A 24,844-nucleotide genomic window follows, 5' to 3' on the forward strand; every position below is an offset into this window, starting at 1 on the left:
GGATCTTCCTGATCCTGATGTCCCCTTTAATTATCCCATCTCCTTCTCATGCAGTTTATTATCAGGAAGTCACACTGGCAGCTACCATGTTCTTTAATTAAATGTTGCTGCTTGACTGGACTTTGATCACACATCCATTCAAATATTTATGGGCATAGGCCCCAGATGTAGACCAGATGCTAGACCTTGGCATGAGTACACAAAGGTGAAAGCCATGGACTCCCAAAAGAGAATTTTACAGGTGATTTCATTTTGAGACAGGCTGCCTTGAGAGAAGTAGACAAGTAACCCACAATGGGAGGGTCTGGAGACATTTTCTTGTGGAAGAAATGGCATTGAACAAAACGAAGAAGGCGGAAGGAAATTGAGCATATTATATTTATTTCTGAAGCTATCAACTTAACAAGAGAAAAGACTTACTTCAGTTCATAGTTCCAGAAGTTTACATGGTCATTTGGCCTATGAGTTTAGGGCGAGCATAGCAATTGTGCTGAAAGCACATTATGGAATGCTTCTTCATTCGTGGTGGCTGGGAATCAGAGACAGGCAGCAAGGTGCTAGGATCACACCATTTTCTTCAAAAGCACACTTGAAACCTTCCAACTTCTTTCTACTAGGTCCCACAGCCTAAATGTTCCACCACTCCATAGCATCACAAGCTGCTGACCAAATTGTTAAAATGCGAACCTTGGCAATGGTGGGCATAGAGTATGGGATGGAGAAAACCATGGCCTTTATCCATATACGTCTACATAAAACAATCTTTAAAACAGTTTTTGTAATCACTGTACTTTTTGCCCCTACTAGATAATGCAGGATTGGCAGATATGCTACACCAAAGTATGCTACTTGGGCATAAATATTTTTCACTAAAGGCACTTGAATAGGAACAAACGCAAGAGCCATCTTTGAGTCTCCCAAACACCAAGGCAGAACATAAAACCCTCACGTAAACTACCGCTATCTCCAAATACCATTACCAGAGGTGAGGAGTTAAGGAAGGTTAAAAAAAAAAATTGCATAAATGAACCTTGTTTAGCTAATCCTTACATTCTTCTAGTCTTCCTTTACTCTTTGTTCAATATGAGCACTTTCAGGATCCTCATTTTGCTGTAAGGGCTTCCATGTACACACAAACTTGTTAAATAACATTTACACACTTCTGTTAATCTGTTTTATAAAAACTACTCAGGCTTCCGCACAACCAGTAGCAGGACGCCCCGCCCCAAGACGCCCGCCCCGCCCCCAACACAAAAAAGCCCCACCCCACGGACCTGGAGCTCCGCCCCTTCCCCGCCCAGTTGCCGACAGCCCCGCCCCCCGAATGCCCGCCCCTATCGCCTGCCCCGCTTTCTAGGCGGGCGTCTGGCCATCCCGGAGGTCCCGCCCCCAAGGCACGCACCCTCCCACTCGCCACGTGCTCTGTCGGGGGGGCGGTGCCTGGGTCGAGCGGAGAAGATGTTCTTGCTGCCTCTTCCGGCTGCTGCGCGAGTCGCGCTCCGCCGCTTAGGAGTGAGGCGTCTCTGGGATCGGGGTCTGTCCACCGCAGACATGACGAAGGTGAGTGGCCGCGGCTCGCTCCCGAGTGGCCGCGCGAGCCCTGGCCGCGGGCGGCGGGGTGACCGGGCGGGTCCAGGCCGCGAGGCGTAGGACGTGTGCACCAAGTCGCCAACATGAGGTGAATAGAAAAGTTCCCTGCGTTTGCAGGACCCCAGCCTGGACCGGGCCTCCGGCGAGGGCGGCCGTTGCTGTTTGCCGAGGGCGCGCCCTTTCTTCCTGCCTGGACAGTGCTGGTTCCCAAGTCAGAGCAGAACCGCGCGATCTGCGATCTGCCTAGCTGGCTTTACTGACGCCTCCATCTAACTGAGCTCGGAAAAATTACACGCGCCTACTTCATTGATTCCTTTAGTCCTCGCCGAAACCCAAGAAAGGACGGCGGCAGGGTTGTCCCAAAGTCTGCTAAGGTTCCAGAGTAGCCAGTCACAGGGCCTAGACCCCCTCCCCCGCAGAAGTGAAGTGTCCGAAAAGGCCCTAGGGCAGAAAGCTGCTGGACTGGGTTTCCAGAGAAAAGCAATGTCATTCTAGGGAAAAGGGCTTTGTTGAGAGAGCTCTTCTCCCCCTAGCTGGGCACTCTGAAGGGACTCTCAGACGTGAAGGAGCTGATAGGATGTCGGCTCATCCAAGTGAGTTATGCTTCCAGGACCTGGTGAGGGAGGACTGTTCCAGGTAGGGCTTAGGCACAGGACCCCAGCAGGAATCACGGGGAGCAGAGGGTTCTGCCTAGTAACAGTGGACAGTCTCAGCGTGGGCTCATGGAACCCCAGGAACGAACAGTCTTGGGAGAGCTAGAACCTGGCAGTTACCATGCCAAGGAAGCCTGATGTCGTCAGTGAAAAGATGGGGCAGGCACTACGTGGCCTGAGTACATGGAGTATTTTAGAAAGGACCAAGTGCGTCGGAGACTAGATTTTCTTACCTGAAAAATGAGAGATGTAAGTACTCCGTAGAGGTGGCAGTAAGGGAGACAGTATTTTAAAAGTCATGAATTGCCACAGGAAAGCAAATGATGAGCAGTAGTTTGCATCTTTATTTCCGGTGTTTGGGGCCGGGAGGGATGTGAAGGATCACCCCTCTGCCCTCCCGGCACAGTTGCTACTTACTGTGAAATGTGAGCATCCCTAACCTGAAGTGCTCCAAAAGCTCAGGCTGGCTGAGCATTCCCGTGACACTTCTGCACGTAGGAAGTCCTGCAGGCAACACAGTGAGTGGACCTGGTCAAAACACAAAGTATTTCAAAGGATTGTAACCATGAGACAGCAGATCTGAAACAAGTGGTTTTTATGTTTAGGGTTGGGCCCAAGATGCCTCTTATAACCCAGTTCCAGTCTTGCCCTGGCAGGGATTTCAGCTGCTGAGGTGGGGCTGCTGCTCTGCTCTTTGCCTTCCCTGGGGAAAATACAGTTTTAGTGGAATAGTTTGCCTCTTCTGCAGTTTGGGCAGTCATTGCCTTCTATGGAGTATACTCTGATTGTATTCATCGATTTTTGTTTTATTTTTATTCAGGGCCTTGTTTTAGGAATTTATTCCAAAGACAAAGATGATGACATGCCACAGTTTACAAGTGCAGGAGAGGATTTTAATAAGATGGTGGCTGGAAAGCTGAGGGAAATGTTAAACATGTAAGTGTTGCTTTATTTGGGGTTCCTTTTTTTGTGTTTGCTTTTTCGTGTTTTGTTTTGTGAGACAAAACGGGGTCTCACTATGTAGCTCTGGCTGTCCTGGATCTATGGAGATCAGAATGGATAGGTGGCATCAAACTCACAGAGATCCACCTGCCTCATTCTCTGGAGTGCTGGGATTAAATGTGTGTGCCATGACACAGGGTGAGGTTCTAGTTCTTACAGGCCCCAAGATTAAAAGAAGTTCTTTTCTTCATCAGATAAACTTAATGGAGCCCTGGCCAGCAGGTTTTCTGAAAATGAAAGTAGGCCCTGAAAGAAGCCAGGCAGTTGTTTTATTGTGAGTGGGCCTTCAGTTCTGGGAAGTCATGTGATTTCTAACCAGATCACAAACCTATTGTCAAAGATTGACAGGAATCCAGACAGGAACAGATTTCCTTAGCCCACTCCCTAGGCTGAGGCTCACAATTCCTAATTTCTCTCGCGGCCTCTGAATTGTGCTTTAACTGAATAGTTTAAAAATAACCTAAGGTCCTGCCCTCTTATTTCATGGCTGGACTTTTAAGGCTTTTCAAATGTTAAAGTACAAGTTGATCATCTGCTTAGCAAGAATACAGCCTCAAACCGTCAGTCTGGGGAGAGCCTGAGATCTGACCTCCTCCATTAGCAGGTCCTAGAGGAAGTAGGGGAACTGTAGAGCTGCTGGCCACACTTGGCAGAAATAGTGCAACATAAGCCCCTACAACTACCTGTTACTCAGGCTGTAGACTATATAGAGTGTACCAGATGTCACCTAATAGTTATAGCAGTCATCTGATAAATGCAGTCTAGGACTTGGACCTCCTTCTTGGCTGCTAGTCCTACTTTAGTATGTAGCCTTCACAAGTACCTAAATCATTAACCCAGAAGCTAATCTGTAAAAAGTCCAGAATACTGTGGCTTTGCTGCAGGTCACTGTGGGCTACAGCCTCAGAGTCTCTGTGCTCCTGGCCTCTGGCTCCTGTAGAATACCTCTTTTGTTTGGAAATTGCCCTGTCTCTCACCTTAGTAAACAATCTGGGAAGCCTATGCGGGAGACAGTGCTGTTAAGTCAGCTGCTTTGGTCACCATTCTGGTTTTTGGTGGCTTTTTTTATTTTTTGGTTTTTTTGTTTGTTTGTTTTGGTGTGTGTGTGTGTGTGTATGGTATTTCTTTTAGTAGAAAGGTTTCCATTATACAGTAGAGTCCATCCAGTGCCCAGATCCCCTTTAGGGGTAGCTTGCTCATCTATGGAATTGCTTTGAAAAAAAGGTGGGGGGCACTTTTTGGTATTCTAGGCTGAATCAGAAGTAACTGTTATCCAGGTTGACCTCGAACTCACGCCAGTCCTTCCTCACAGTTCCTCTGAAGTTCTAGTATTACAAGCATGAGCACACCTAGCTTCCCTGTTGGTTTTAAATTGGTGTTCCTGCTGTCTAACCTGGAAGTTGGCTCAGTACTTTCTGAGATAAAAGTGCTGCATCTGAGAAGTCTGTCCTGTACGCATTCTGTAAAGCAAAGTGAAGCACAGAACAGAAGCAGTTAGCAAGAGTGTCTGCTAAAGCTTAAGCCATTTGACAAGAGAACAGCACAAACCATAATGTCTAAACCAACCATCTCCTCTTCCTTTAGATCTGGACCTCCTCTGAAGGCAGGCAAAACCCGAACCTTCTATGGTCTGCATCAGGTAGGAAAGGAAGGTCATTTTCACCTGGCAAATCCATGTTGTCACCTCCCATGTGCCCATTACTGTGGCTGCCCAGTCATGCTGGAACGTTTGTGTTTGTTCTTACTGTTTCATTCCTATATTAAGCAGAAGCATTCCTTGTGATCCTAAAGGAGAATGGCTGTCCTTCTCAGTGTGGAGCAATAGTACCACCTCATATGGAGCTCTTTGTAGGATTACCTTCACTCTGCCTTTCACATCTCTTGTACTTACCAACACGCAGTGCTCCTTTGCTGGATTTAGAGTGGCTCTTGGGCATCTCTGTCTCCCTCAATCATTCCCTTCTGGAATGAAAGGAGCTGTTTAAAGAATTCACAGTGGTTGACACGTTGTGTTTGTGCACCAGGACTTCCCCAGTGTGGTGGTGGTTGGCCTTGGCAAGAGATCAGCTGGAGTTGATGACCAGGAGAACTGGCACGAAGGCAAAGAAAACATCAGAGCTGCTGTTGCAGGTTTGCTTGTTCTTTCTGTTTAATAGCCGGAGGTTCTCGGAGTCCATTCCCTAAGATAGTCTTCTTCCCCTGTTGTCCATTCACCATCACCATTCATATCCTGCTCACATGCGATAATAGTTCAACAAGTTCGTATTATATAGATATGCTTGGCATCACCTAGATAAAGAGGCTAGCTTATGACATTTTTATTTTTAGTATTTTCTGTTTTCTGTTGGGAGGTTTGCTACCATTTGTTCTTAGAACTATATTCTATCAGAAACTGTGGTGGTTTTCTATTTTGTATTGCAACTGTGGTGTTGCCCAACTTTTGGATAACACAGAATTGTTATATCTACAAATCAGACAAAGCAGGACCAGAGTGTAGGACACTTACTCGTTGCGAGCAGACTACATGGACCTGTCCCATGCCGTTGAGTCAGTTTGTTACCTAGCACAGGGAGAGAGCCTTTCCGACAGGGTGGTTGCCCCAAATGCACTTCGAGAAACACTGAGGCAGTGGTAATTTGCTTAACTAATCCCTGGCCATGGGTATATCATAAATGCTTATTAAGAGTTATGTAGCTATGCCTAACTTTTATTTGCAAGTTTTTGCTGGTGCGGTCTTAATAAATTTTGTTAATGATAGTCTTTGCTGCCCAGTTGTTTGTAACTTCAATGTCATCATGTCTTGGTTCCTGGTGACTAGAAAGCTTTATCAGGAACCTCTAGTGCTTCAGAAATGCTACTAGTAACGTGTGCTGCTCACTGAGGGTCTCTCCCCATTTGTGAGCAGTTATGCCTTTGACCTCAGCACTCAGCTTTGCTTGGGAGGCACATAGCCATCCATCATTTATGGAGGAGGAAATGAAAGTTTAGGACCAGAACGTCGGTTTCCAGTTCTGTTCCCCTGACATACCACCTTGTGCCTTTGGTTTGTGCTGACTCAGTTTTCTGCTTCTGTTGTCATTCCAAAGCGGGATGCAGGCAGGTTCAGGACCTGGAGCTGCCGTCGGTGGAAGTGGATCCCTGTGGAGATGCCCAGGCTGCTGCAGAAGGAGCTGTGCTGGGTCTCTATGAGTATGATGACCTAAAGCAGAAAAAGAAGGTGGCTGTGTCGGTGAAGCTCCATGGAAGGTGACGAAGGAAACTGGGGTAGGGGGTGGCACTCCCAGGCATTCTGACAACATGCTTTGGAAACGAGCTACCTGCTTTTCGGTGTCCAGCCGTGCTGTGTAACTTGTGTGCATCCTACTTACTGTCTCAGCCCTCTTTACAGTGTGATAATTGTCCCTGAGCTCTGCTCCGGGCTTTTTTTTTATGCGTGTGTGATTCCTCTGTGGCTCCTGAGAGTCTTCTGTATTTGCTGGTTACTAAGAAGCGTTCACAGTGTTGGCTCTTCCCCAGAAGGAGGAATGACTCGACAGAATATCCTAGTGAGCTTTAATCCAAATATTTTCCATTGACTTCATACCTGCTGACATTATGCTGTATGTTAGACCTGTATGGATGAGAGTACCCATCTTTGTCTTTGTGGTTCATGGTGGGAGATGCTTTCAGAAGATAGCTGACCACCTGTTACTCCAGCCCTATTCCGATTTTGAAGGGACTGGTCTGTGCAGTCAGGAACACAAGTAAGAGACCTTCAGTTCTAGGAGCTGTGAGGCCAGTGGTGGTTGGTATCTGTTCGAGAAGGGGGATTGGGAATGAAGGCTCTGTAGACAGTGAACCTGTATTTGAATCCTTCCCCATCATGTAAGAGAGGTGTAATCCCGGTGGAGTTTTGTGTTTTTAGAGAGGGTCTCATTCTATAGCCTCAGACTGGCCTTGAACTCACAGTCTTGCTGCTGCGGCCTCTGCAGTGCTGCATGTGCCACCATTCCTGGTTGGTATCATAGTTTGTGTGATAATTCAGAGACAAAATATGTCAAATGGGTGGCACATGGGTAAGTGCTTGGATATGGCAGCTGTTACTGTCTGTCTCCATGTTGCCTGTATAAACTGCTAGCAAAGAGCTAGGATCATGCGACATGTGCCTTAGTGCCGAAAGTTTGCTACATACTGGCCTCACAGTTAGGAGTTGTTATCTCTTTGTGCTGAACTGGACTCTACATAACCTTCGCAGGTAGATCTATAGCTTCAAACGCCCATCAGACCACACACATGCACAGACTGCACACACGCACACGCGCGCGCGCACACACCACCCCACACTCTATCACCACCACCTTTACTGTTGTTTGGTTTGCTTTTGTATATTTTTCTAGACAGGGTTTCTCTCTGTAGCCCTGGCTGTCCTGGAACTCACTCTGTAGAGCAGGCTGGTCTCAAACTCACTGAGCTCCACCTTCCTCTGCGTCCTAAGTGCTGGGATTAAAAGCATGCGCCGCCACCACCTGGCAAAAGGGAAGATTCTTGAAGTGAGCCGCTTAGTCAGATTTCTCCTCGTTCCACCGTGGGACCTGTTTTCTCAATCACAGGGTGGACCTAGGTCTTGTGTAATCATTCTTTGTTGTAGTCTTGATTTTCTAAGATAAGTGCCTGGCTTAGCAGCAGAAAGGTCATTGTTTTGAGATTGTTTAAGAGTAAATCTTTTCTTCTACAGCGGTGATCAAGAAGCCTGGGAAAAAGGGGTCCTCTTTGCTTCTGGGCAGAACTTGGCCCGCCAGCTGATGGAGTCTCCAGCCAATGAGATGACGCCAACCAGATTTGCTGAAATTATTGAAAAAAATCTCAAAAGTGCCAGTAGTAAAACAGAGGTCTATATCAGGTAATTTATGATTATGTCATTGGTTCGTGTGATGTACACGAGAGAACAGTGTACTCTTTGGTTTTATACCACTAGTTGCTTTGGAAGAGGTAGCTTCCACTGAGAAAAATGCCCCCACCAAATTGGCCAGTGGGTAAGCCTGTGGTGTGTTTTCTTTTTTGACAATCGATGGGGGAGGTCCCAGCTCACTGTGGGCAGTGCCACCCCTGAACTGTGGGGGGTGTCGGGTGCTATAAGAAAGCAGGCTGAGCCAGCCATGGGGAGTAAGCAGTAAGCAGCACTCTTCCATGTAGGCTGCATCAGCTCCTGCCTCCAGACTCCTGCCCTGACTTTCCTCACTGAAGGACTGTTACTGGGAAGTCTAAGCTGAAATATAACTTCCCTCCCCAAGTTGCTTATGACTGTGCTGTTTTATCTCAGCAATAGAAACCCTGAACAACACAAGTAAGATCCTACAATTGAACTCTGTTCAGAGGAGTAAATTGAGCCCATGGGCAGCTACATTGCAGGGTTGTGTTGCCAGGTCTCCCAAGCTTGGCAGTGCTGAGTGACGGGACTTAAAGTCTGGTTCTTCTATTTCCCTCCTGAAAACTGTTTTCAACCCATTAAGCACCCACGTTTGAGGCTTTGGGGGGGGGGGGAGGATTCTTATTAAAATAAACTAACATACTTGGTTTACTTAATTTTTAAAGTTGTTTCTCAAGGATTCTTTTCATGTAAGGGGATTTTTCAGCCCTTAATTGTGATCAGAGTTCATGATTTTTGTTTGTTTGTTTTTAGGAAAGCTCCTATTTAGATAGAATGAAGAATAATGTGTAGAAAACACAGGACTGAGGTTGCTAGGATGCCCTGAGAGGTTTCTGTGTGTTGGGTCCCTCACTGTATGGGCTGTATAGATGTGTTGTCTCTCAGAGGAGACGATGCCAGAGCTCCGCCATGTCAGCAAGTAGGTCAGGGAAAACATGAAATTTGCAGGCAGGCACGCACAGTGGTGGATCTTGGTGCAAGGGAGAGGACAGGCAGGTAAATGTCTGGGAGGCTGCTGCACGGTCAGGGTGAGGGCTGTGAGTGAAAATGGAGCCCGGCAGAGTCCTAAAGATCACTTTAAATGTCAACAGACCAGAGGGCTCCAGGTAAGGTGTGCAGCAATCTTGGGAAACCACAAGGCTATGGGTGAGCAGAGGGAACAAGAGTTCAGAGACCAGCATGATCCATGGGGAGCATCTGACTCATGCTGTGACATGGCTGTACCACACCCCGTTCGGGATAAGTAGGTCTGCATCAAAGAAATACAGTTCTTCCAGAAGGGCAAGAAAGCAATAAAACACCTATAAAATCCCAAGGGCTTGGGATTAGAAACGTCGACACGGTACAGGCTTGTTTCCTTTGATGTGATTTATGCTTCTGCTTTCCCTTTGAAAGACAGCAGCAATTTTAGTGTAATAGACTAATGGTCAGGCAAGCATAGGAGTAGTCCTTGGATCTGGTTAGTGCTTCTCTGGCAGTACAGGCTTTGTGATTGCGGCTAGAAATCAATACAGAACTCTAGTTACCCTAGAAAAAGTCGCAATATGGTGTGTGTACTCTAGTTTGCAGCAAGGTAGAGGTTCATGTTACCTGCACTGAGCCTGTGTTTATTATGAGAACTAAATAGTTTTCCCATTCAGAGACTTCTCAAATTGCACTTGGAGCCATGAGAAATGTCATGCCTGTGTTGAAAAGACAAGCAAAGAAACAGGATATTTTATTCCGGTTGGTGTAGGGTAACCTTGTTGAGTTTTTGTTGGTTAATTATGTGTGTGTAATGCAAAAGTGAAGTTGAGTGCCTTAACTCTTTAAATATCCTGTGTGGGCTCAAAACCTTCCTAATTTTTCATTTTCAAATTAAAACCAGAAATACCTAAGGAGGTTGGAGAGGAGTGTTATTTATTGCCAAACTACTTACTACCTGAGTTTGCATTCGTTATCACACAGAAGTTGCCTGAGTAGGTGTGAAGTCCTTCGTAGAGGAGTACCTGGTCTCATTTTACTGTTGAAGTAGCCCTAGAGTCTAGTCTGCTTGTGAGAAGACAGAAGCAAATTCTAGGCTGTGATCACTGATGTCCTGTTTTCACCCCGATGTTGAGAGTGAGCTCGTGGTCTTGTGCCTACGAAGCAGGTGCCCTCCCACTGAGTGTACCAGGTCCCATCCGGCATTTGAATAGCTTTTATGGTGTATGTTTTTTAGCATACTGTTGAAAATTTTCTAAGTTGTTTTGGAATAAATGTAACAGTTTCTCTCCCTTTTTCCTCTTTCTGCCCTGTAGACCCAAGTCTTGGATAGAGGAACAAGAAATGGGTTCGTTCCTAAGTGTAGCCAAAGGGTCTGAAGAGCCACCAGTCTTCTTGGAAATCCACTACACAGGCAGCCCCGATGCCAGGGCAGCGCCCCTGGTGTTTGTGGGGAAGGGGATTACCTTTGACAGGTACTTCTTGGGTTGTCTGTGCTCCCCGCCTTGGTGAATGCTGTATATGCAAAGTGCTATTCCTAAGCATGGGGTTTGATCGGGTCTTACACATGTAGTAAATGCGTCATGCTGTCGTTTTTGAAAGGCAATGATTATGTATGCCAAAGATACTGGAAATTTTATATGTCATAGTCCTGATCTTAGCCCTGTGACTAACAGGTGAGGAAACCACAATTCAGAAGTTACTCATTCAAAGTCATACTAGCAAGTAGAGTCAGTGGGTCGGGAGAGCTCAGTTGGTAGGGAGCTTGTCGTGCCCACACACTTGCAGGCATCATTACACAAATATACATGCACAGCACGCGGAGATACCTTCCTTGTGTCTTCTCATTCAGTAGCCATCTGCCGCCAGCAGGTGTCAGAAGAGCTATTGCCTCTCTGCCTTGTGTGCGTGAGAGGATGCTCCAGTGTCCCTTGAGCATCAGCTTTCCTTAATAGTTCATGACTTTCAGGTAGTTAATTCAAAGATTTTTTTTTTTTCTATCTGAGGAAACAGTCTTTGTGGGTATCCAGTGTTGATGATAGAAAGGAAAGATGGATTTAGATGGCTTGATAGTATATGATGATGTTTCCAGTAGCACCTGGTCAAGTTTCATTCAAACAGAAACAAAAGGACCTGCCTCGCTTATCCATATTTCTGGAATTGTTTTCTATCTTTATAAAGGCTACAGAATTGAGGTAAATCAGATCACAGGTTTAGAAGCCTGACTTTCTTCGGTAGATATGTTGTACCTTTGTGTGGTAGTGAACCCTGAGTTTTTATGGGGTTTTGGTTTGTTTTGATTTGAGACAGTCGTGCTATGTTGCCTAACCTGGCCTCAGGGTTGAAATCCTGCCTCGGCCTCCTGAATTCTGGGATTGCGGGCATACATCACCTGGTTTTGTTTTGACGTTATCGTTTATTTATTATGTGTGGCGTGTATACATACGGGACCCAAGTGCCACAGCAGTCATATAGAAGTCAAGGGACTCAGTTCTCTCCTTTCCACCATGTGGGTCAGAGGACTCAAACGCACGTTACCACGGGGCAGCAGGCACTGTTATCCTTAGCCATCTCACTGGCCATGTTTTTGGGCTTTCAGCGTTGCCATTATTAATGTTGTGCACTGTCTCTTTTTCCATCCAGTGGAGGTATCTCCATCAAGGCTTCTGCAAATATGGACCTCATGAGGGCTGACATGGGAGGAGCTGCAACAATATGCTCGGCCATTGTGTCTGCAGCAAAGCTCAATTTGCCCATTAATATCATAGGTAAGAAGAGCAAGGGTTGCATCTTATAGTACCTCCAAATCCAGCCATACGGCAGAACTGAGACATGAAACAGTTTCCTTCCTTCTGAAAAGCAGCTTTTCATCAAGCAGAAGCATTGGCTGAAAAAAGGGTTTTCTGTCTGAGGTGACTGAGTTAAATGTGTTTTGCAACCAGCAGGCTGTAACTTGTATTGATTTGTTTTACTTAGGCAAAGTGGTTAGCCACCAGGAGCACATATGTCCCGTTTGTACTTTACTCTGGGTGGTGTGGTGAGCATCATCTCTGGCTCATTTACCGTCTGCCTCATAGGACTGTGGTCCATTAGTTGCCTGATACAGAATAAGCAATTAATACACAGGGTCTTCTGGTGTTACAGATGCAAACTCCCAGAATCAGTGCTGGGAATTTATATCATTGCTAATACCAAGATTCAGAGGGAGAGGGAAGTCGGTTTCATCCATTGTGTGGAGAAAGGAGACTGGTGCTTTAAATCTGTCTGACCTGAACCTCCCTTACCCAGCCATTCCAGAATAATAGTCTTTTTGTCTGTTACCAGTCATTTTTTAAAAAAAAACTGTATTATTGGAAGTCAAGATGCTGACATTTCAACATGTTTTTACCTCTGAGTACTTGTAATACGTCTCCTAAGAAAAAGGGCACTCTATGTAATGGTAATCCAGTTACTTTTCAAAAGGATCTATACAAGAACCTAGTAAAAATTCCCAGTTGTCTAAAAAATAAAGCTTAATTTGTAATATTTGGTACTTTTTTAAGAATTTGTTTTTTTAATTATGTATGTCAGTGTGTGGTTCTGTGTATGTGTGAGCACAGGTGCCCACGGAGGCCAAAGAGGGCACTGGAACCACTGGAACTAGAGTCACAGGCTGTGGCTGGGAGCCTCAGGCCCTCAGGTACACTCTGGAGAGCCGTCTCTCCAGCCCCCATATTGAATTTTGAAATCTAGACCCTAGCATAGATAGCACATTGTATTTGGTTGCCACATTCCTTTACTTTTCTTCCCAGGAGCCCCATTCCTTCTCCTTTTTTTCTCCATGACACTGGCAGTTTCAGGGGTCCAGGCTGTTCTGCTGTTGGATTAGAATCAGTGAGACTATGCTACATGTGTTCCCGCTGATACTGTCTCAGTTGTGCCATTGGTGATACCACATTTTGTCACTTGTAAAGTGAAGCCTGTGTGTGGTGTGCTTTCAGTTGGCTCTCTGGCAGCCTCCTCTCCCAAAGGATGGTGTTTTTGGATCCAGCGTATCTCATGTTCTTTTTTATGTTTTTCCAATAGGTTTGGCTCCACTTTGTGAAAATATGCCTAGTGGCAAGGCCAACAAACCTGGGGATGTCGTCAGAGCTAGGAATGGGAAGACCATCCAGGTTTGTGAGGGGGGCAACAAAACATCCCCGTCTGGCATTTCTCAGAGCCCCATCGTGACCACACAACTCCAATGTAATGTGGGTGTAGGGCCCAACCTCCACTTTGGGGTAGGGTGATGTTTTCAGTACTGCAAAATACAGTTAGTTTTTGACAGAAATTTTTAAGAGTATTTTTTCTTCTCTGTTATATCTCCCACTAATTGTGCTATACATAAAAATCACAGGTGTGCGGCCTGGCCTGCAGAACATGACGCACCAGTAAAAGTATAGACTATTTCCTACTTGCTTGTGCCATGATTAACTTTTTTCTCTGTTAGATGTTCATCTGGAAAAGACTGTCCCTACACTTGGCCTCTGTGCGCTGGCATTTGTCTTTTGCAGAAGGAAGGGGATAGGGCTAGAAAGGATTGCCAAAATGTTAAGAGGCTTTGAGCCTGGAGTTCCGGGCCACCATTTAGTTTTAACGTCCTTAAGGCCTTTGTTTTGTTTGGTGCTTAGAGAGGGAAACTAGTATCTGCAGCATGCTGCACCCTCAGCCCTGTTGCTTTTACTCTCTGTCCCCAGTCTTCCTTCTTGTTAGCAACATTTGCCCTTAAAATGGAGGAGAGTTTTCCCTACTTTTTCCAGTGTGGGTGTCATCAGCTAGGCCAGGGACTTAACTAAGTTACCCTCCAAGGTAGGTATGCTCCTGCTCACGCTGAAATACAAGTGTCTTTGCTGTGGACCGGCCCAGTCGGGACGCCCACAACTGCAGGGAATCAGGTTTGGATATCAGGTTAGACACAGGTAGGCAAATTGACTGACAGAGACCACACCAAGTAGTGTTTTGAATCTGCTGCGCTTCACTGAAGTCAAGCCAACACTTATATAGTGATTACATAAAGAAGCACCTGAAGTTGACATATTTCCCAGAACATTTACAAAGTTTCTATTTTAACTGAAAGGCAATCTAGTAAAAGGCAGTGTCTACAAAAAATCTTGGCCTAAAAGCCTTTTAAGCAGAGCAAACATAGAACTAGTGACTATTTGTGCAGCGTTATTGCTGCTAATTTAGTGAGTAGAGGGCCAAGGGGCTGTTAAACTTGTGGTTTGTTTACGTAGTTTATTGTTATTAGCTAGGGGCTGTTAATAGTCCTCCCAGCTAAGTCGGCTAAAGATTTACAATTCTCCCTAGATATAATCATATGGAGGAATTCCTCCTGTTTGTCTTGCTAAGGATTTGCAGTCTTCCTTAGAGATAAGATGCTTGAGCTAGCCTGTCCGTAAAACTCATAGTATATTTTAAAACTTTCTGACCTATGTTTGCCTATCTTCTTTCTGCCTCACCATAAACACCTGTGTAAAGCTCTTACTCTTTTATTACCTACAATGTTTGGATTTTCTACAAGCAATTTCTGATGCTGAATCTGACTCATTACTTTTTCTAAGATTTTATTTCTCTCTTACTCTGTTCTTGCTAAAGCTTTTAATAATCTATCAGAAATGTGTTTCCTTGAATAGTTAATTGTGCTGTTCCAAGAGAAACAGCAAGAAGCTCATTAATCCAATTTTGCAACCAAGTAAGGTGGGACTCTCCGAATACGTCTTTTTGGCTTAGGTGGCCATGTTAGGGTTCTTGCCAGTGACTTCCAGCTAATTCCCGTAGGAAACATATCTCCCGTCTGGCAGCATAATTTTATGCTTACATAGCACATTTTTATGCTCACACAGACGACTCTGGAGTTAGTGTGGCAGTCTTTTACTACCTCATGACAGATGTTACCCTGACTTTCCTCACTTTGGAATCAAACACTACTGTGTCTGGTTTTTTTATAGTCATTCCTCAGGTTGTCTGACCCTTTCTGTTTTTATCTCTGCAGGTTGATAACACTGATGCTGAAGGGAGGCTCATCCTGGCCGATGCTCTCTGTTATGCTCACACCTTCAATCCCAAGGTCATCATCAATGCTGCCACCCTGACAGGTCAAGACAAATGTTTCCCTGTCTTGTCTGAAGGAAATCTTACGTGTTGGGTGCAGTGCACACACTATACTCTGGACGCCATTTTGCTGAAATTTGGTTTACTCCATTCAAAGATCCTTCACCAAAGGAACTGCCTGTGCAGTTATAAAATGTTCTCAAATTAGGTCTTTTGGCTTAAAGCATTCCAAAGTTATTTAAATATATATCTTATATAGGGCCAGCGTGGGTGTAACTCTCCCTTACTAGCTGGGCAGCTCCTAAGGAGCTCCTTGGCCTTGTTACTTGAGGATGGTTCTGCTTGCTTCACAGTTATAAGGGTTAGAAAGAGCTTTCATGGAGCCTCTTAAATATGGGCATTCCCTGCAGCCTTTACTTAGTTGTCGTCTGAACATCAGGGGTGACTGTCACTGACCTAAGGGACTGTGTCTTACAGGTGCCATGGACATAGCCCTGGGATCAGGTGCCACTGGGGTCTTTACCAATTCGTCCTGGCTGTGGAACAGACTATTTGAGGTAGGCCTAAGATATAGACCTATAAGTTACAGAGATGATAGTTTTTGTGGACTTTGGATAATATTCTTCAAAACCTGTGTTAAATATATGCTTCAAATAATATGCTTCAAAACCTGTGTTAAAGTGATTTTCTACAGGTTGGGTTGCCTTTGAATTGAAAAAGGTCATTGCGATAAACTTGATTCCGTGGCTTTGGGTTTTCTAAAGGTGTTCCTAAATTATGGATGTGACACCACTTCCCTGTCCTTGTAGCCTCAGAATGATGTTAAAATAACTGACAAATTACATGGCCAAGATTGAGAATCCCTGAGAGGCAAAGGGTATGAGGCCAGCTTTGTGAAAGAGTGGCCCTTTAATGAATGTGTGTGATGAGGAGTTTCGTCACTGCTGTGATTTGTGCCCTTTCCAGTCATCTTTTTTTTTTTCTTTTTCTTTTTCTTTTTTTTTTTCCAGCCATCTTTTATCCTTGCCTCTCCCACATTACACTGTTACTCACTACTCCTGGCTTTCACCTGCCAATACCACTTTTAGCCTAACTTAGCCTGTTTCTTGTCAGCAGGTTACAGTGGTTTCTTGATGACCCTAAGCATTGGCTTCTATGATCATCTTCTTTTCCGGCTCCCTTATGTGATTGTCCTGCTTCAGCTCCTTTCCTAGCTGCTTGTTTTATCCTATTGGACAGTGTTTAGTCCTTGGCCTAATACAAGCTCAGAGACCTCATGGTAAATCGTATATATTCCATGTCTGATAACAGCCGTGACTCCAGTGTTCCATGTGGCTGCTTGGCAGCTCCATCTGGCAGCTCATGAATCCCTTCAAAGTCGTTATACAGCTTATATAATCCATGGATGCATTTATGAGGCTTGCTCAAGGTCCTAGATTTAGTTCTCACTTGATAGTGCTTCCCCCGCTTCAGTCTTTCTGTGTGTGAAGCTCCCTCTCAGCCTCTGGAACCACTAAGCTGTCTCTTTGAGCCAGGAACCTCTCCTGGCCTTCCACATTACCCACAGTCCCTGTATCATCATAGAACACACAAAAGTTGGTGTTTTTTGAGTTATTTATTTTATTAACTAAAATGATGTGCTTACAGGCATATTAGTCAACAATCAGCAGCCCAGAGTGTTTTCCCAGAGGTAGCCAATGCATCTGTGAAGATTTATTTTTGACTTCTTGTGAAAATGAGTAAAACAGCATGTGTATCTGGTTCTCCAAGAGCCTGTTTCTTTGTTGGTGCAGCTCAGTGGTGCTCTAAAGTTCCGCTCAGCAAATGAATTGGGATCTATGCGATACAGGAATAGTGTCATCTTGATATTCAGTGATGGAACATGCATGTCTCCAGCAGGCCAAGCTGACTAGACTCTTCCAAGTCTCCCACCCTAGTTAAACCCTCAACACCAAGAGGTTCCAACCGAGAATTTACTAAATGTCATAGAGATGTGTGGAATTACTTTACAATATTCCTGCTTCCTAATTCTGAGATAAATCTTTTGTCACCTAAAGTGATCTCAGGCATCGCTTTCACAGCCCTGCTTTGTAGTAACAGGCTAGAACAGCTCTTTCCTTCGTGCATCAGACTCTAGAGTTTCTCAGAATGGACTCTCACACTGTCACACTGTGCTCTTTAGGCCAGCATAGAAACTGGGGACCGAGTCTGGAGGATGCCTCTCTTTGAGCATTATACAAAACAAGTCATAGACTGCCAGCTTGCTGATGTCAATAACATTGGAAAATACAGGTATGACCCAACTTTTTTCTTTCCAGTCATCATCCTTGGTGGCCAAACTACCCTTTAGTGTCATCCTTTTTACAGAAGATTTTAAAACTAATTGGTTTCCTTTTGATGTAGTACTGCTAACCTTACTGAGGTGTTACATTTTGAAAACATTTCTCCCCAGGCTCTCTTAATGTTAGAAAATTTCAAGTCTAAAGGTTATTTCGGGACATAAGAAAAAGTGATGGGAACTCCAGACATTCGTTATACAGAAAAAGTAATCTAGAATTTGTCATTTATGCCATCAAGCCATATCTAAAATGAATATTCTGGGAGTTATTTCTGGGTTAATATTTAAGTTACATGACCTTAACTGTTCTTTTTGGTAGTAGGTAGCATCTAGCTAGCACAAATGTAATGTTATTTTTTAAAGTCATGTATTGGGTAGGGGGTTGTGTATGTGCCATGACCATGTGGCACGCATGTGGAGGTTAGAGGACAACCTTATGGACTTGGCTCTCTCCTTCCACGTATATGTGTGTTCCAGAGATGGAGCTCAGGCTGTGAGGCTTGCACAACAAGCACTGTATCCCAGTCATCCCAGTGGCTCTGAATGTAGCTTCTTAATGAAATGCTCAGTGCACTCTGACACGAGGTAAAATGATCCTATTTTGCCTTTCTCTTCAGATCTGCAGGTGCATGTACAGCTGCGGCATTCCTGCGGGAGTTTGTGACTCATACAAAGTGGGCACATTTAGACATAGCAGGTGTGATGACCAACAAAGATGAGATTCCGTACCTGAGGAAGGGCATGAGTGGACGTCCCACAAGGACTCTGATTGAGTTCTTACTTCGCTTCAGCAAAGACAGTTCTTAGTTCAAACACTCAGAAAACCCTCCATCTGTCTTGAATTGCATATTTGACCTTCAAAGTATTTTTGAATCAATGAAAATCTCTTAAAGGCAAAAATGAATGGTGTTCTTTTCTTAATCTTAATTTTTGGAAAATTTTAGTGTGCTTGAGTCATGAAAATCTAAATTATATTAATTAATATAGGTCTTTTAAACTATTTAAAAACATCTTGTAATAATATGTATTTTCAAGCCATATTTACTATTTTTACAAGACAGAAAATCTAAGCCAGGCATGGTGGCACACACCTTTGATCCCAGCACTTGGGAGGCAGAGGCAGCTGGATTTCTGAGTTCGAGACTAGCCTGGTCTACAGATCGAGTTCCAAGGACAGCCTGGGCTGCACAAAAGCTATGTCTTGAAAAACAGCAAAAGATAACAAAATGGACAAAAGAAAATATAATTAGTAACTTTGGTGTTACGTTTTCCAATTTTTGGTTCTTAAGGTAGATTAATTGTTCGTATAACTTTCAAAATCCAGATCCAATGCAGCAAATAAATTACATTTCCTTCTGACAACTCTTTGTTTGCTGTGAGTCACAGCATGTGAAGGACCATCATTTAAGACTAAAATCACAGCCATTTCTGATTCTTGGTCACAGTTGGGTAAGCTTATCAGGTCTCAGCACTGCATAAGCAAGTGCTCCACAGGGGAGTCCCATGTATGCAAGTGCTCCACAGGGGAGTCCTGTGCATAAAGATGATGGTCAGCAAGCCCCACAAAACGGCGCCTCATTACTTCTGCCTGCTGCTCCAGACATGGTGTCTCTGGGTTGGCTTTGAGGACACACATGATGGTGTGTGATTTCTTACCGGCTCCTTCCAACTCACTTGTAGTTTCTTTCCTTCACTTCTGTCAGGAGCCTTGATTCAGCAGTTAACGTGGGAGAGAGCTGGGTGTTTTTTCCACTTTGCTCACCTAAGGCCTCAGCGTTGGCTTGATTATTCACGAGCTTCACACATTGTTCTTTGGCAGCATATCCAGAGGTTGGTTCTTGTGAGGAGAGAGACTGGCTGGCTAAATGCCTGAAGAGGATGACTGTTCCCTGCAAAAGTTATCTTTTAAGACAGGGCCCTTTCTCCTCTCTCTGAAGTGGGAGTCTAGAAACTTCACCCCGAGCGGCACTGAAAGCAGTTGGTCCTTCTGGGTGTTTGTATCCAATGGCAGCACCTCACACTTCTTTTTGAGAACAGGTGCTTACTTTCTCATTTCCTCTTTGGGTTTGTCCTTCAGCGTTAACTCGTCTAACTCAGCTCTCAGACTCATATTTTCACTTTGTGAAAGCTGCAGGCATCTTTCATCTACAAACAGTTTCTGCTCAATATACAGGGTCTGCCTGCTTCCAAATATGCTTTCATTCTCTGTGTGGATGATTTGCCTTTTGTGTTTTCATTTTCTTTATTTATCATGCTTCAGGTGAAGTAAATCCCTTTAATAGGTGCCATCTTGTAGAGCACAGAGGTTGGCTGACATGGAAGGCTTTCCACATCATGCATTCTATATCTTCATGTAGGTTCTTAAATTTCTCCAGAGTATTGATTTCACCTAAAAGGTGTTTTATGTCACCATTCTTCTGTTGCAACGTGACAGACAACCACTCCTGCTCTTCAGCTGTGAGATAGCCTCATCTTCAGCAGTGTGGGGGTTTGTAACTTCATTCTGTTCATCTTTCTGGTGAATGCTTTTTGATTCTTCAGTGACTAATACTTGACTTTCATGAGGTTGAGCTGCTGTTCTACTGCCACATTTTAGCCCACCTCCACAAATAGTTGCAGTTGGGATCCAAGGCTTGCTGAAGTGCCTGACCCAACCCAACCAAACCAAATCCCGATTGTCTGTGCAAGCTTTCTCTAAGGCTTTATATTGAGACACTGCTTCTTGCTCTTATTCTTTAAGCCAGTCTGTCTGGTGCAGTAAGGAATTTGCTCGTTTGCACTGCAGTTCATTAATCTCTTCCTTAAAGGCAGCCTTCATACCACTTCAGTTAGCTCGGTCTGCAGACAGAGCCAGCACCTCCAAAGACATGCTTGTTGAGCACACACTCTCACACATTATCTGGAGTTCTGATCTGTGAGAAGTTCTTCAAGTTCCTCCTGGTGATCTTCAACTTCAGCTGATGTTCACTGAGCCGCGCTTCACCTAATTCTGCTTACTGTTTTTTTTGTTTTTTTTTTTTTCCTAACTTACTTTCAGGTCATTCACTTCCTTCCTGTGGCTTCTGTTAGTTGCATTTCTAACTGTTCCAGATGCATTTTCTGTTGTTTAGTAGTTTCACATTCACAGCTCAAACTGTCTCCTATCTGACTGTTGAACTCAGCTTCTCTTTGAAGGGTTATTGTACTGGCTGGTTTTGTGTTGTCAACCTGATTCAAGGTAGAGTCATCAAAGAGAAAGGAGCCTCAGTTAAGAAATTGCCTCCATGAGATCCAGCTGTAAGGCATTTTATTTTCTCAGTGAGATCACAGGGTGGTGCCATTCCTGGGCTGGTGGTACTGGGTTCTATAAGGCAGGCTGAGCTAGCCATGGAAAGCAAGCCAGTAAGCAGCATCCCTCCATGGCCTCTGCATCAGCTCTAGCTCCAGGTTCCTGCCCTGTTTCAGTTCCTGTGACTTCCTGCAATGATGGATGGAAGTGTAAGCCAAATAAACCCTTTCCTCTCCAGCTTGCTTTTTGGTTATGCTATTTTGTCATGCAATCAAAACCCTGACTAAGACAAATTGGTACCATTGTAATGAGGTATTGCTATGACACACCTGACCATGTTTTGGGGAGAATTGTGGAAGGATCTTGGAACTTTGGGCTAGAAGAACTATTGAGTGTTGAGACCTCAGTGGAATGTTCTGTAGGAGCCTGGAAGATAAGAATATTGAGAGCAGTGCAGACGATGGAGGCCTGGCTTGTAAAATTTCAGAGGGAATATTAAAGACTATCAGGGCCATTTGCTATTTTGATGTAAGATTCTGTAGTTCTGGTTGGCTGGGGCTGAAGAATCTGTGATAAAAGATACCAACCAGAACTACTACAGTGAAACTTTTATGGTACTGGGACAATTCATGCTCGGTAGCTGAATTAAGAAATTAGTGGTGATTAAGAGACCAGCATAACTGAGGTGAAATCTTTGGGGAAGTGTTTGCTGAGAGCACAAAGAAGCTGTGCTCCAGAGACAGCCAAGGTTGCACCTCATGTTGGCTGCCAGACTTGGTAATGTCACTCAGGTGGTACTGGTTTGGAAGGCATGAAGGGATCATGGAGAGCAGCTGAGGCTTGATTCTGTGAGAGGTCCCATTGGTCAAGGTGCAGCCTCAGTGGCAGTTGAAGGCCCAAGACTGAAGGTTTTTAGTTATAAAAAAAAATCTAAAGTCCTAATCATTAGATTTTACCAATAAACACTCATGAGCCAGATGCTGAGGTAAAAACTTACTAGCTCAGAGAGGTAGAGAAAGCACCCAGCTGACTGTCCTATTCAGCTCATGTCCCAGAAGGAAAAAGCCAAAAAGCCAAAAGCCCAAGGCCAAAAGCTTGCTAGTTCACCCAACATCCCAGGAGGAAAAATACAAAAGCCCAAAGCCAATGGGCTCCTTTCTTCTCTTCCAGGATGTCTTAAATGCCCTTCTCTCATAGAAAGGTTTTGGATTAAAGGTGTGTGTGAGGGCTGAACCTCATCAAACAAGAGACAGGTTTTAACAGTTCACAATCCCAATGGCATCAGATATCCTGCAACAAGGTCATAGAAAAAAGTTGAGTCTTGGCACCAAGAAGAGAGCCTACGGGAGGCTATTGGTGAAAGTGCAGCCTAGTTGACAGTGGGAGACCCCATCATTATGGAGATGCCATTACTGTGGGATAACCACCAAGAATAGCAGCAGTAATGAGTGGAGCCAACCAAAGCCTAGGAAGGACAGAGTTGAAGAAGTGACTCGAGCTCTTTGGAGGAGTCCAGAAGATCATGCATTGATCCTAAACATTGGACATTGAGTTATTTACACTGTTGGGAGTTTAGTTTTGCTTATTTCAGATTGTGACAGTGCCCTGGTTTTTCCCTTTTAAAGAAGGTATTTAATTTAATTTTGATTGTCACAGGAACCCACAGCTGAAAGACACTGAACTTTTTTAAAGAGATTTTGGATTTTTAGAGATTGGATATTTTAAAGAGTCTGAAATTGTAATTGTTTTAATTTGTAAGGATTGTGGGACCTTTAAGGTTATTTATGCATTTAATGTAACATCTTGGGTTTATTTATGTTTTTAATGGAAGACGTTGGGGTGAATATGAAAGGAAGGGATGTGGCTTAATAGTGATGTGTTTGTGTGTCAAGTTGACAAGGATTCAGTTGTACTGGCTGGTTTTATGTGTCAACTTGATACAAGAGCATCATCAGAGAGGCATAATCTCATGTCTCAGTCATGGTCATCATTTCTTCATGACATTTATCCAATTAATTCTGCAATTCAGTTTGCCTCTTCAGTTGCTCCAGGCCATACTTCAAAAGCTGGAGGCAGCTTTCAGTAGCTCCTTTCTTTCTACACTCTGAGCTTGTTTTGAAGACCTGCGACATCTGCCTCCATGTTTTATATTTTCGACCTACTCTTTACTCATGCTTCCTAGATACTGAAGCCAGAGGCCTGTCCTGAGAGGCCTGTGGGCACAGATTTCTGACACTAAATCCACCTCAGCACAGAAATACCATCCCATTCATTCAGCTAAACAGCTGCTAACTAAGCACCAGCTTTTTAAGAATACAGCTCCTGTGAACTTGAATGGCTTGGCAGGATTAACATAGTAAAAATGGCCATCTTACCAAAAGCAATCTACAGATTTAATGCAATTCCCATCAAATTGCCAACACAATTCTTTACAGACCTGGAAAGAAAAATTCTCAACTTCGTATGGAATAACAAGAAACCGAGAATTGCTAAAACAATCCTCTACAATAAAAGATCTTCTGGAGGTATCTCCATCCCTGATCTCAAGCTGTACTATAGAGCAACAGTTATAAAAACTTCATGGTACTGGCATAGAAACAGAATGGTGGATCAATGGAATCGAACAGAAGACCCAGAAATAAACCCACACACTTATGGACACCTGATTTTTGACAAAGATGCCAAAACCATACAATGGAAAAAAGATAGCATCTTCAACAAATGGTGCTGGTCCAACTGGATGTCTACATGTAGAAAAATGAAAATAGATCCATATTTATCACCCTGCACAAAACTGAAGTCCAAGTGGATCAAAGACCTCAACATAAAACCAGACACATTAAATCGGCTAGAAAAAAAAGTGGGGAATACCCTAGAACTCATTGGTACAGGAGAAAACTTCCTGAACAGAACACCAACAGCACAGGCTCTAAGAGCAACAATCAATAAATGGGACCTCATGAAACTGAAAAGCTTCTGTAAAGCAAAGGACACCATCATCAAAACAAAGCGACTGCCTACAGATTGGGAAAGAATCTTCACTAACCCTTTATCTGACAGAGGACTCATATCCAATATATATAAAGAACTAAACAAGCTGAAAAGCAACAAACCTAACCTATACATGTTCTAGTATCCTGTTTCAGGCCTATGGACTTTTAGGCCCATGGTCTTGGTAGTTGGGAGAGGAGAGTCCCAAAACCAGGGGAGGAATCCCACCCTCAGGAATAGGTAGGCTAGGAAACAGGCTGTTGATTGGCAATATTTATCTGGCGCCTGACCTCTGGATTCCAGTGGATCTCCTGAAGCTTCCAAGAATCTTTTTAAGTTTAAAAAAAGAGAAGTGTTGGCTTGGGAGATAATTTAAAATCTGGTTAATGTTAAAGCTATGAACAGTCTTAATACAAAAACAGTAGCACAGTGGGGAGAAGAGTTTTTATATACCTTAAATTATTTACTTATTACCAACTTTAAAAAAACCTTCTCAGACCCTCAAACACTATCAGAAGCTCAGACTTTACATAAACTGTACATTTTTGAGAGGGCAGGTAAAGCCTTGGTTTCTGCTGTTAAACTGATCTTCAAACCCATCAGAGACCTGAAAATGATAAACTACCTCAGGAAGCATAATCCTATCAGCTTATGTATTGATTAATATAACAGAGGCTTACCCTTTATCCAGACAGCCTTCCCAATAGGCTCCTATGGTGTCAGTGGCTCTTGTGGGCACAAGTCCTAGGGCAGCATCAGTCTTTGGGTGCTGGGCCCAGCAAATCTGAGAGGCCTTTCTTGTGGAGGAGGAAATTGGGAGAATGACTGACCTTATGTTGTCTAGGCAACACAGGGCAGTCAGCTCTCTGATTCTCATATTTGTTCACAGTTCAGGCTGGCCCTTAGCAGTGGGCCAGTTGGGGCAGTCCTGCCCAGTTTCACAGTATCCAGCTGGAGTCATCTGTCCTTGTGCCCAAATCTTTCTGGAGGTCTTGGAGTCACTGTTAGAAACTGGGGTCTCTGTCATATTAAGCTTTTTTACTAACCATTTAAATGTTCTT

At 44.1% G+C, this 24,844-nt stretch overlaps 1 protein-coding gene and 1 pseudogene across 1 annotated transcript; one reads left to right on the top strand and one right to left on the bottom strand.

The window, feature by feature from the left end:
* Positions 1-1,423: 1,423 nt before the first annotated feature.
* Positions 1,424-18,886, top strand: Lap3 (leucine aminopeptidase 3). The gene is made up of 13 exons (XM_055623910.1): positions 1,424-1,560; positions 3,064-3,179; positions 4,830-4,884; positions 5,270-5,375; positions 6,332-6,491; positions 7,960-8,124; positions 10,431-10,589; positions 11,758-11,882; positions 13,180-13,268; positions 15,128-15,230; positions 15,664-15,743; positions 17,369-17,478; positions 18,142-18,886. The coding sequence occupies exons 1-13, from the start codon at positions 1,459-1,461 to the stop codon at positions 18,329-18,331; spliced, it is 1,560 nt and encodes a 519-aa protein (XP_055479885.1). The 5' UTR covers positions 1,424-1,458; the 3' UTR covers positions 18,332-18,886.
* A 103-nt stretch (positions 18,887-18,989) lies between these two features.
* Positions 18,990-22,934, bottom strand: LOC129689003 (protein Spindly-like; annotated as a pseudogene).
* Between the last annotated feature and the right edge of the window lie 1,910 nt (positions 22,935-24,844).

The sequence above is a fragment of the Psammomys obesus genome, unplaced genomic scaffold (genome assembly GCF_907164565.1).
Source record: "Psammomys obesus unplaced genomic scaffold, mPsaObe1.curated_primary_1811, whole genome shotgun sequence".
In the NCBI taxonomy this organism is placed as follows: domain Eukaryota; kingdom Metazoa; phylum Chordata; class Mammalia; order Rodentia; family Muridae; genus Psammomys; species Psammomys obesus.

Bases quoted from the DNA above. Each gene is read 5' to 3' on its own strand.
- Lap3 (XM_055623910.1), top strand. From the start codon at position 1,459: ATGTTCTTGCTGCCTCTTCCGGCTGCTGCGCGAGTCGCGCTCCGCCGC. The intron at 11,883-13,179 runs GTAAGAAGAGCA...TTTTTCCAATAG, and splicing joins TTTGCCCATTAATATCATAG to GTTTGGCTCCACTTTGTGAA. The intron at 13,269-15,127 runs GTTTGTGAGGGG...TTATCTCTGCAG, and splicing joins GGAATGGGAAGACCATCCAG to GTTGATAACACTGATGCTGA.